The following is a 12,500-nucleotide window of genomic DNA, read 5'->3' as shown; positions in this document are numbered from 1 at the left end:
AAATGGGTGCCACTCTGCCCACAGAGAAATTGGCACTGGAACTTCGGACTGTGTCCACTTACATCACCGCAATAGCGTACTATCATTTCTAACTCTTCTTACACGTACTCCTGAAATTTATGCATGAGCAAAGCTATAGTATGCTTGAAGTAACAATGCTTGAGGAAAGGTGGCTTAGCACTCACTGCTTAAAATTACACTGTTAAGAAGGTGAACATTGCTCAGTGTAACACTGCCATTTACAGAAACAAGAAATATCTTGTTAAGAAAGCTTTGTATAAAACTGCTTAAGAAGCAAAAATTTTAACCAGCTTGATGTGGCAGTGTTGCAGAGCTCTGTAATAGCTGCAACAGCCATTCCACCATTTGGAACAGTACTGCTAAAGATGACATATACATAAACTGTTTTACAACTGATACAACAGTGCAGATGTGACTCATTCTAGCACTGCAGGGCAAGAATTTGTCACATAGAAAACAACAAAAATGTAACCCCAGCTTGACTTAACCAAAGGGAGTTTTGTCACAGGAAATAAGTGCACAAGCACTTTCGCAGAAGCACTTCATAGCACACCTATATTACTGTAGGACTAATGCAAGTGACTGGGTATCAAGGGAACTTCAGATCCTAGTGTAGCAAAGATGTCACTGGATCTCTCTTGGGTTGGACAGGTAGATTTGCAACCGTCAGCCAGCAGTGGCCCAGCCAGCACCCCACAGCAGCGTCACAGTCACTGCTCTGATCACAAGGACAGATCAACAGCCATCCATCCAACCAGCCAGGCCACTGCTCCACAGCCATTACTATCACGCATACAAACTTACTCGGTAAATTCTTCGCCCACTTCTTCCCACTCCTTCACAGTGGTTGCATTAACCATGTCCTCTGCTTCTTCCTCCTTCACAGGCGACTGTCACAAAATAAAACAAAACACATTTCAAAACCTCTGACAAAGCCAAGTTCTATTTGCTGAAATGACTTTCCTAAAGTATACTGATAAAGAAAAGAACAGTACCAAGTTTCTTATCTATATTTCACTCCATTCTTTTTATTCTTTTTTTTTTAACATTCTGCTATAATGAACAAACACCTACATGCACATGCAACATACATACTCTCATACACACCCACTTACAAATACTCACATACATTTGTGTGCGCATACAACCACATGAAAAAAGTTTTAAAAAATTACAGTAAGTGTCAAAAAGATTCAGTCTAAGGTTAGTGCCTCACTTCATCCTCCTTATCCTCTTCACGGCTTGCTTCTTTTGCTTGTTTTCCATTTCCAAACCCTTTCTCCTCTTCACCTGCTTCCTCACTTTCTTTCTCTTTTGTTGTTCCTCCATTTTCCTTCTTATCTATTTTGCTATTTCCCTCCAGTCCATCTTCGCCTTCTATCTCTGTCATTATTTCCCCTGAAAACAACACAAAAATAATCAATAATTAAACATTTAAACAATGAAAGCCTTTCATATAATGAATCTCTATTCATACAGAATTATCAATGTTCATCCAAAATGAGGTCAAAGTACTACAAACATTTAATCATCAAAACCAATTGAACAATCAATTTTACATCCTAAAAAAAATTATATCGCAAAAAATATTGCCAACACTATATCTAAATAAAATGGCAAAGTTCAGTGTCTTGATAATTGCAAGGTCTTCTGACTTTCAGGCCAGCCTCACCCAGTTGACTCAGCTGAGTGTGAGTACTGCAGCCACCTGTAGTAAAAGTTGGGGTGGAAAGGAGCCAACCACTTTATCAAACCATCCCTACAACTTGCCAGGTATTTTCATCTCCATTTGTATATGGGACTAACTTCAAGCTTTTTGGCTGCGTCACAAACTCCAGCATGTGAACCTCCAACCAACCAACCAGACAGGTAGGACATACAAAAGACCAACAGACCTTGGAGTGCTGTGAGTCCCTTGTCGACCTCCTCCCACAGTTTAGCCTGGTCTGGATCGTCCTCCAAGTCCCCCTCGGCCTCGTCTCCACTTATGCCATCTTCCCCCTGGAGGACAGGTAGGTGTTGAAGTAAACAGATTAGAGGATGCAAGAAATTTAAGATTGCTGATGGCAGCACAGGAGAGAAGGGGGTAAGGGAAAAGACAAAGAAGAAAGACAATTAAGCTTTAATGTACATAATATCAACATGAATGAAGTATAAGACATCTTATAAAAAATATCAATAATAAAAAAAAAAAGCACTAACACAGCCAATTTCTTTACTAAAATATTTGAAAAAAGAAAAGAAATAATATACAAAGGGGAAAAAATCCAAACAATAACATAGGAAACTAGCAAATCAAAAACACATCAAAAAAGCCTTACATGGTGCGAAGCTGGGTGTTGGTCATGGTAATGTGACAGGTGGTCAAAGGAGCGGCAGTGCCTCTGTACAGCACGGGACCCTAATGAGGAATCAGCTCGGATGATTTTGTAACACAGGCTGCAGAAGTAGGCCTCAATCCGGCGCACATACTCAGTCCCTGTGAAAGACAAATATTTACTTTTCCTTCATGCTGGTTCAAGTGGATAGACTGGATTAATTGTATCTGGTTTCTGCCTAAAATCTAATAATTTTGGCAAAGAAAGGTTATATGGACAATTATTGTAATGGTCAGTAGTTAATATTTGCATAATCCACCCAAAACTTTTTAAAAAAGGAAATTAAGCATATCTTTTAAGAGGGGGAAAAAAAGTATCAAAGAGACAGACAAACACTAAAATATCAAGATTAAGATACTAAAGAACATCCCATTTCCCTGCCCATTCCTTACCCAGTGGCTGATGCTCCTCTTCATCCTCGTCATCATCCTCCTCTGGCTGATCTTTGTCCCAGTCTGACTCCATGGGAATGTCCTCCTCCTCATCCTCATCCCCCCGGTCATGTGCCCTGTGCCTCTTGCCCTTGCTGCTGCCCACATTTCGACCCCTGCGGCCATACTGCAGTTCATCCTTGCTCCTGTAGCGCCCATGTCCCTTGTTGCGGTTGCTGCTACTCTCCGACTCGTCTAGGTCCTCATCTTCATCCTCGTCTCCTGTTGCAGCTTCCTTTTCTGCGGCCTCCACAGCATCAATGCCCCCTGTGATCTCCTCATGCTCTGATCCCACCTCTTCATCATCTGCAAGGAGTCAGTCATTAGATTACATGCATTACCAAGTCGACCCTTTTGAGCATAAATTGTGAGAGTAAAATGTAAACATTCAATATCCAATGCACTTGTATTACTGACGGTAATACACTGCATCCTTGCACAGACTCCATATTATTTCTCAAGGTAGTCCATAACTTAGTGCACGAATAAAAACTAAGATTATTATTATTATTATTATTATATATATATATATTTTTTTTTTTTTTTTTTTTTTTTTTTTCTTAATATTCAATTTTCTGTAATACAACCTGCACTGCCACTTATGGTGGCCAGGAATAGGATGCAGAGCATGGAAATGGTGTCCTCCCTGCAGCTGGTGTTCTGCAGTCATGGCTCACAAACACTACATTCCACTCTCATTTCTTGATAGAATTAATGCAAAAGTCCTTTCTAAATACCAAACGAGTCTAATCACCCTTCAGGAGGTTTGTGCACTTGAATTCCTTGGGATTTTTTTTTTTTTCTTTTACATTATCAAAATTATTGGAGGTTAAGCACTTCACAGTGGACAGGACTTATTATAAGTCTATATATCAGAAATCCTAAGAAATAATCATATGTTGTACTTCTAAAAATGTATGAAATTACATGACTAAAATCGCCAAAAACGAACTACAGAAAACCCCTCTATACAAGACAATCTAATTTTCTTCTTTATTGGCTTCTGTCATCATGACTATGAAAAGGTTTAAAAATCGAAATGATAAATGAATAAATGAATAAATAAATAAAATTAAAATCAATAAACAAGATGGCGAACTTTATCCTTTTATCATTCCTCTGACTGTTAATTTCCATCACAGTTAAATTCAGCACATTTGCCATGTCTATCCAATGTACTTAAAAGTAGAGATGATGATAGTGAGGATTAAAAAAATAATGATACAAATAAATAATTTCCAATTTAATAGTTTATCAAGCTAAACTGAAAACATGAAAATTTTTCAAACAGTGGAAGACCTGAGGAGTTCGCATAAAAATGTCTACTTCCCTTCTAAACCAGATAATTTCTGGCTTCCATCTCCTCTTTAAGCCATAATCATTATACTAAGTGACTTACTGTTGCCCAACTGACGAATAAGTTCCTAATAAAATTCAGTAACTATAAATGGGCATATACCTCTCACTCTCTAAGACAAATCTTACAGCTCAGTCAAGATGCAACTTCGCAACATATGTCAAACTTACCATCTTCTCCCACTGAGTCCAGTGTCATGAAGTTAGCCAAGTCGAGGTCAACGCCCTCCTCCTCCTGGTTGTGGTTCTCATTGCGTCGGCTGCCACCCTGACTGTCAATAGTTGCTGTCCTTACCTGCAACGAGCCCTGTGTTATGTATGTAATCTTATCACTTGTTCCAAAACATGTAGGAATATTATAATCATGTATATATTTCAATATATATATCAAATTCCAGAATGGGTGGGGGATGTGTGCATGTGTTCATGTATAGTTTACTCATTCATTGCAGGCATCTTCAGAATGAAAGAATGTGCAGAAGGCATGAGGGGAAGGGCAAGGAGGGGCAGGGAGGGACAGGGAAAGGCAGGGAGGGACAGGGAAAGGCAGGGAGGGCCAGGGAAAGGCAGGGAGGGACAGGGAGGGCCAGGGAAATGCAGGGGAGGAGAGGAGAGAGGGGAGGAGAGGAGAGGAGAGGAGAGAGGGGAGGAGAGGAGGGAGGGGAGGAGAGGAGAGGAGAGAGGGGAGGAGAGGAGAGGAGAGGGGAGGAGAGGAGAGGAAGGGAGGGGAGGGAGAGGGGAAAGGAGGAAGAGAGGAGAGGAGAGGAGAGAGGGGAGAGGAGAGGAGAGGGAGAGAGGGGAGGGGAGAGGAGAGAGGGAGAGGGGAGAGGAGAGGAGAGGAGAGGAGAGGAGAGAGGGGAGAGGAGAGGAGAGAGAGAGAGGGGAGGAGAGGAGAGGAGAGAGGGGAGGAGAGGAGAGGAGAGAGGGAAGGAGAGGAGAGGAGAGAGGGAAGGAGAGGAGAGGAGAGAGGAGAGGAGAGGAGAGGAGAGGAGAGGAGAGGAGAGGAGAGGAGAGGAGAGGAGAGGAGAGGAGAGGAGAGGAGAGGAGAGGAGAGGAGAGGAGAGGAGAGGAGAGGAGAGGAGAGGAGAGGAGAGGAGAGGAGAGAGGAGAGGAGAGGAGAGGAGAGGAGAGGAAAAGAGAAGAGAGGAGAGGAGAGGAGAGGAAAAGAGAAGGGAAGGGAAGGGAAGGGAAGGGAAGGGAAGGGAAGGGAAGGGAAGGGAAGGGAAGGGAAAGGGAAGGGAAAGGGAAGGGAAAAGGAAGGGAAGGGAAGGGAGAGGGAAGGGAAGGGCAGATTAGGGGAGGTGAGAAGAGAAGAGAAGAGGAGAGGAGTAGAGAGAAGAGAAAGGAGAAGGGAAAAAAGAAAATAGAAAAAAAGAAGAGAATAGAGAGGTGGTAGGGGAGAGGGGAGAGGGGAAAGGGATGAGGAAAGAGGAGAGGGGAGGAGGTAGGCATGGACACAAGAGGAAGCAGACTTACCCGTAGGTGGTTGATGGAAGCAATGTGATGCTCATACACCATACGGCTTGGGAAAGTGATTCTGCATATTCCACATCGAGGATGGAGATAGTGCCTCTGCATCTGTAGAATGGGACAGGTTGATTAACAGAAAGAATGCGACAGGTCAATTAGCAGTAAAATGTCACGTATTCCAAATTTGTAATGGTTAAATATAAATTAACAACATCCTCTGAGACTTCTTCCATACATTACATTGTAACACTTTCCAAATGACCAAACACAGACCAGTGATGAGATGTCCTATATGATAAATATGACTGCAGACTTAGGCACCAAGTGTTTAAGTTTGCTAAAATAAAAATATAATCAAGCATTTGTAGACTAGAAACCTGAAGTCATTTCGAGACACAGATAAGGGGCAATTTTACCAAGATGGAAAAAAAAGAAAGAAAAAAATAAATACAAAAACTCAGCAACATTTCAACTTACCCGATGTAGCTTGCTTCTGCTGTGGTGGCTTATGCCGTCACTTGAGTTTTTGCCCAGACACTTGAAAGCTAGCTTGCATGTACTGCAGAACCTGGGGTTAAGGCAAGGAGCAAGAGAAATACAATCAGAAACAAACTAAATTTGAATATTATCTCAATCATTTACAATTATTTTCTGACCCTTTTAAATATCTTTATCACAGTTAACGGTAGTTTCTGGATATGATATTCCCCTTTCCTTTATGCAAGACTAATACAACCCTTTTTACCACAAGTGCTCACAAATTTATGGACTTCAGTTTGCCTATACAGGTAATACTTCTACATATATTTTAACTTTTCAAAACACAGTGATAAAACAATATTCTGCATGCACTCATCTTATCACAAGCAACAAAATTGACAATTATGAATGTGACCTTTGTAAAGAGGAGTATATTTAGATTCCTATTTATGTGATATTTGACACCTACAGTTTCTAAAACAACCAAAAACGAAGAATATACTGCAACTCAGGAGTATATTTTATAGTTCTACATTCATTTTACATTTTCCTTTGACATGAGAATAAGAAAGTTCCACATAATGATATTACTTGATGTTATCATACTCTAAGGTTACAGCCACACTATCTATTCAACCCATACGGAATTTGTTACATGAACTGTCCAAACAATCTCACCATGTCAGTAAACCAGCCTGCTACCCCACTTACTCCTAAAACATTTTCTAAGTGCTTCATGTGTTAAGTGAATTACAAGAGCATTATTCTAAGTCTAACTAGCAGTAACTCCGGTCTATTTCTTGTTCCTCAAAATCATTTCAAGATACAGCCATTTGAAAGTTATGGGAATGTAGTAGAAACAAGAGCAACTTACCCTTGCTAAATGGTGGTATCCACTCTCCTAAATACCCTCTCCCCCCTCCCTGTGTGCTGCTCTCACTGTGCTCCCTTCATTTCAAGCAAAGGACATTAGTTTTCAACATAAACACTTGAAAATGAACCATAAGCCCACAGCAATAGGGTTTAGTTATGATGGGTTGTGGTTACAACCTGTAAGCATTGTACCTTCCAAATAATGATAATTTCAAACACTGCTAATGTTGTACCATATTTTTAAACATCCGAAGAAGACTTCTAACTGGATTCTGACATTGCTATGATTTTAGGCCACAGGTTCCAAGTAACACCTTGAGCAAAATACATTATTTCTGCAAACCATGTGAAAGAATCTCAATTATAATACCAAAAGTGTAAGAAAAAAGTAAGGGTCAAGATGACTGAATAACAAAAATAAGCTATTTGCATGCAAGAAATGAGTGATGAAAGGGGAAAATATCATAATGAAATCTAAAAATCATAACCAATCATGCCAATAGCATAAGTTCTACTAAACACAGGGAAACATAGCATTACCTGGTAACAGCTGACTTAAACTCCTCGCCATTCTCTTCTCTCCACTTTGCCTCGATCTCCTTCTGCTCCTGTCTCTGCTGCACCCTAATCTTCCTCAGCACCACAGAGTGCTTCCTAGCCAGCCGGTTCAGCTGCTGTTTGTGCCCCTCACTTCCTAAGTGGAACTTGTACTCCTGTGGGAAAATGTTGACAATCTGGTAAGTTTGTTGACATCTACATCTTTTAGGTTCTTACTGTTTATATGTATGTATGTATGTATGTATGTAATCTTTTTTCTTCTTTCTTTTTTTTTTACTGAAGGACAGGAAATGAGTCTTCTTACAGTTTATACATACATATATATAGATATTTTTTCTGCTAGACAGGAAATGAGTCTACTTATAAACTTTTATCAAGCAATACCATAAAGGAGTTTATTATTCTTTCTTTGCTTTCAACCTAAGGTTAAATTCTAATGTGCATAATGCAATGACAGTGTCTATTTGTAGTAAATAATATATTATATTGTCTTTGTAAGGAATCCAAATAGTGATATGTGGAATGTGGAGGACACTGACTCTGCTGTATATACAATTATATTCTATCAGCTATGCTAGGCCGAGTTGATAATACAGATTTTCAACGTTAGTCTAGGGCATATACAAAAAGAATGAATCCACATATTAAAGGGTTAGTCTGTGTTGGCCTAATATAAGATAACTTAAATCTCAAAACCTCAAATACCATCTTCACCATAATGCAAAGAATACCATTGTCTTCCCTAATCACTTCACCATCAATGGCAAATTTGTGGGATACACGGTAAATACCTCGATAAGGCTGGTTATCCTGCTAACTGCATTGGATATTATTCTTTCAGCATCTATGCCTGTATCTACATCCTTAGAATTAAAACATATGAATGGAGAAGCAACATCTTTCTGGCATGCAGTATTTTGCTAACATTTGACATGTAAATCTGTCTAAGTATTCAACAATATGGTATTACATTGAAATCTTCTTTTAATTTTTTTTATTTTCCTTATTCATAATCTATTATAATGAAGTTTAAGCCAATTAACATTAAAGTAAAAGCAATGTTTACACTTTGAATGTAATAAAATTTATCAGTTCATAGGATTTTACAGCTGAGCCCTAAACTTCATTAACCCCTACAATCTGGATTCAGTTACGGTCTCATCATGGAAAAATCTGGGTCAAGGGCCGGGTGATGTGAACACGCCGTCTTCGGGCAAATTGTCTGAGGGTAGGGTGATGCAAACTTGCTGTCAAAAGCAAAGGCCAAGGTGACGGAAAAGACTCGCCACAAGTGCAAAAACCTCTTGGAGCATGATCTGACTCGTTTGGCACTTAGAAGGGGTCTTTAGCATTATTCCCATCAATTACAAATGTAGAATGTAACGTGTGTAAGCCACGACTTGAAGAGTGCCAGCTCCTGGGAGAACACCATTTCCATGCGGCGTTGAATTTATTATGGAAAATTGAAAATTACAAAAAATGATATATGACAAAATTAACCCAAATGTTTCATCTTTTTTTTCTCTTGCACTGAGTCATTTACTACTTAGAGAGATGATATGGAGTCTGTGCAAGGAAAATAAGCTATTACCATCTAGATCAAGCAAATCAAGACAAATATGGACATTGGAAAATGGCAAAAAGGCTAAAAAGTTTACACAAAATAACTTTGCAAAGGGGAGGCACATATTGTTGTCACAACAAGCAAACAAAACAAAAATATGATGGATGCATTAGTTTCTAAAATCAAAGCACAGAAATGTCAACAGGATTTGGGAGTCATTTTCTTGCTTAAAAAAAGAAAAACAATAGTTGATATGTTATGATGGTATGTGTCATCAAAGCCATAGTAGTTCATTTCTTCCTTTTTTCTTTTTCTGTCAATAAATATTAGTTTGATTTTAAACAATATAAAAAAGTGAACTCCCCTTGTAAGATTAAGTTTCATATCAGGAGTCAAATAACATTATGAAATTAAAAAAACATTTCATTTGACGTATCACATGCATTCCTTCCCTCCTAGATATATCTGAATTAGAATACTCATGATTAGAAGCTCCTACCTTGAAAGTAATGGACCTCTGGCTTGGGCAATGTGGACATCTGAGTTCGACAAAGAGCCGACCGGCCACTCGCGTCCTCACATGGCCCTCACTGTTCACAGCTCGCTCCCCATCAGCACGGATGGTGACCTGCACTCCGCTGGGCCCACCTTCCCCCTCTCCATTGCCATTACCCCCTGCAGCCACCTCGTGGGAGTCGTGGCCTTCCTTGGGACCCTCACTGTGGTGCTCCCTGTCACGCGGTCTGTCGTGGGTTGAGGCAGCACCAGAGTCGTTTTCGGCAAATTCTTCCCTGTGAGGACTGCCTCCAGCCTCAATGCTCTCCATTCTGATAAATGTTACGACACATTTTTGTCATAGGGTTTTACGGTGGTGGGGAGGTTTAGTTGAGATTGTTTTGACTGAGAAAAAAGCAATGTAGATACACACCTTGACTAATAAGACTAATTCTGGAATGGTTATTTCAATTTGCAAAAGCTATGATCAAATACACACACATAAAAAAAGTCTAAAAAATTTAATTACATAGCTGAATGCAAAGCACTTTCACATAAAGGAAAACAAAGACAAAACAAAAATGCAAGATAGTACAGTGTAAGAGAGAAGTCATAATAATGTCTCCTCATCAAATATATAAATGAAAAAATATGAATCATTGGCCTTATCACACCCATCACCTAAAGCTTCAGCCATCCTCCAACACATCTTTTATAAAAAAAAAACATTCCTCTCCTCCCTCTCTCTCCTTATATCATCCTCCCTACACTTTACTCAGTCCCCCCTCCCTCCCTCCCTCCCTCTCTTTCTCTCTTTCTCTCTTTCTCTCTTTCTCTCTTTCTCTCTTTCTTTCTTTCTTTCTTTCTCTCTCTCTCTCTCTCTCTCTCTCTCTCTCTCTCTCTAAATATGTACAAATGAATAGTTACATGTACTTTCTTTTTACCCTTTCTCCCTGCTCCTACCATCCCTTCCTGTTATTTTCTCTTTACTATCTTTTCATCCTCACTATATTTCAATCCTTTTCCTAGTCTCTAATTAATTTTCATTCCATCTCAATCTCAACTTCTACACCCTAAACTAGTGGTTTCAACAGCTTCCCTCAATTACTTAAAACACCTGTGCAAGCTCTAAATACCCTGCTTATCCCCTAACCCATATGTATCAATCCCTATCAGCTGTGACACATCAAGCTTCTGATCAATCAACCATTAATATAAAGTTACATTTTACTCAAACAAAGCTTTATACCAAGAAAACTATGCATTTTTAGTTCAAACATGTTCAACGTTTCTTCAGCAAAACCTATTACCCCCTACCTTAAAAAAGCAACAGCATAATCATAATCAGATAAACGTACACAACACCAACACCATAAATCACAATTAACAATGTGCAAGTCAAATAGCTCTATGGACTCAGAAGTTTTAGTACTACTGGTGATATTCTTTATATTCAAGACAATCCTCATAATAATTAAGCTAGACATAACTTTATATCTCTGACTGGCACACTGTCAATATAAATAAGGATGGTTGACAATCTACTTTATGTGAATGCATTATACAGCCCCACTCAATTACTTTGCTTTCAATTCCTCTGTCATTACCAATTTCATTCCATTCATCCATCACAATCAATACTCAAGACCTTCATTGTTAAACATTTCTAGGTGTATTCAACTACATTATCAACAGCTTTCATTAATGGCAATGAAAGGCCTTTATCTCCTGCAATGTTATAAAATACATCGTAAATATCTTGAAAACTGAGTAACTAAATGAAAAGTTTATTTCCATTCCATGACAAAGATATTTGGATAAAATACTTAGCTACCATTGATCTGAAATATACTTATTCCTTGTGCATCCAACCGTCCTCCTTCTACCCTTATGGTAGGTTGAGTTCTTGAGGGGAATGTGGCAACCAACCGGGGTCATTCTTTCACTTTTCTTCCAACTGAGGATGTTCTATAATGTTCTAGCTCAGTCAACAGTTCATGAGTTCTTTGTTCCCTGCAGATTCCTTCTTACAAATTTGTATATAAGTTCCACAAAACATCGTTACACTGACAATAATAGGCATCTCCGTGATCAGTGACACATGATGCTCTTTTGTCTCCTTTCCTCTTAAACACTGTAAGTTGCTCAGTCTTCCAGCTCTGGTCGTGTCTCCGTGCCACAGCTCTATGGTCCGGCACATCCATGCTATGTGCACACGTGTATGTGAGAATTCACTGCCTGCGTACATGCTTTCTTACTTCATTGCTGGAAGAATCAGAAATTCATTTATAAATCATGACACGATCTTTTCAGTGGTGTTTACCTCTGTCGCTTGTACGCGGCCCCAGGATGGCCATGAGGCGACGGCCTCCTCTTGGATTGGCCGGGGTATTTGCCATAACGGGAGCGAGGGGGGCCAGCTGGGGGTTTCTCTCGGTCATAGTGATGGCTGCGCCCCTCCTGGTGGTGCGACCTGGGCTCATACCTGCGGTCCTCACCAAAGTGCCTGCGCTCCCTCGACTCCTCCTGAATGAATGAGACTCACGGCTTGAGGTTCATCATGGCAGCCTTAGGCAATGCCTCATGGCTGGCTGTTGATTATTTCAAACAATCTAATTAAAGAACACTACATCTAAGAGGCTAGGAAGCACAGGTTGGACCTCTCATTAACACCAATTTAGAATCTTGGAATGACAATGGAGTCCAATTAGTACACCTGCATGGCCAGCAATCAAACAGGTAACTGGGAACTCACATTCAGAATTTAAATATGCTAATGGGTTTTCAGTAGCTCTCGTGTGCCCTCTACTGAAGGTCTCATCTTGCAATATCATCTGACACTGTAAGACTTCTTAAGACTGATAGTCATAGCTT

The 12,500-nt window shown here is 39.8% G+C and overlaps 1 protein-coding gene across 3 annotated transcripts in view; it reads right to left on the bottom strand.

The window, feature by feature from the left end:
- LOC113810684 (zinc finger protein on ecdysone puffs) overlaps positions 1-12,500 on the bottom strand; it is a 23,136-nt gene that overhangs the window by 363 nt on the left and 10,273 nt on the right. Inside the window, exons 4-14 of one of the 3 annotated variants that reach the window (XM_070115763.1) lie at positions 11,950-12,152; positions 9,631-9,958; positions 7,550-7,722; positions 6,134-6,224; positions 5,663-5,764; positions 4,358-4,493; positions 2,792-3,136; positions 2,343-2,500; positions 1,917-2,022; positions 1,238-1,419; positions 1-911 (exon numbers count right to left, since the gene is read on the bottom strand). The exon at positions 1-911 is cut by the window's left edge and continues 363 nt beyond it. In XM_070115763.1, the coding sequence (XP_069971864.1) occupies positions 822-911; positions 1,238-1,419; positions 1,917-2,022; positions 2,343-2,500; positions 2,792-3,136; positions 4,358-4,493; positions 5,663-5,764; positions 6,134-6,224; positions 7,550-7,722; positions 9,631-9,958; positions 11,950-12,152 (1,914 nt within the window). In that variant the 3' untranslated portion in view covers positions 1-821. Of the gene's footprint in view, positions 912-1,196; positions 1,420-1,916; positions 2,023-2,342; positions 2,501-2,791; positions 3,137-4,357; positions 4,494-5,662; positions 5,765-6,133; positions 6,225-7,549; positions 7,723-9,630; positions 9,959-11,949; positions 12,153-12,500 lie in introns of all 3 variants that reach the window. The other 2 variants (XM_070115764.1, XM_070115765.1) reach the window with 2 other exon arrangements.

The sequence above is a fragment of the Penaeus vannamei genome, chromosome 38 (assembly GCF_042767895.1).
Source record: "Penaeus vannamei isolate JL-2024 chromosome 38, ASM4276789v1, whole genome shotgun sequence".
Taxonomy (NCBI): Eukaryota; Metazoa; Arthropoda; class Malacostraca; order Decapoda; family Penaeidae; genus Penaeus; species Penaeus vannamei.
This window is presented reverse-complemented; position numbering and strand designations above follow the sequence as displayed.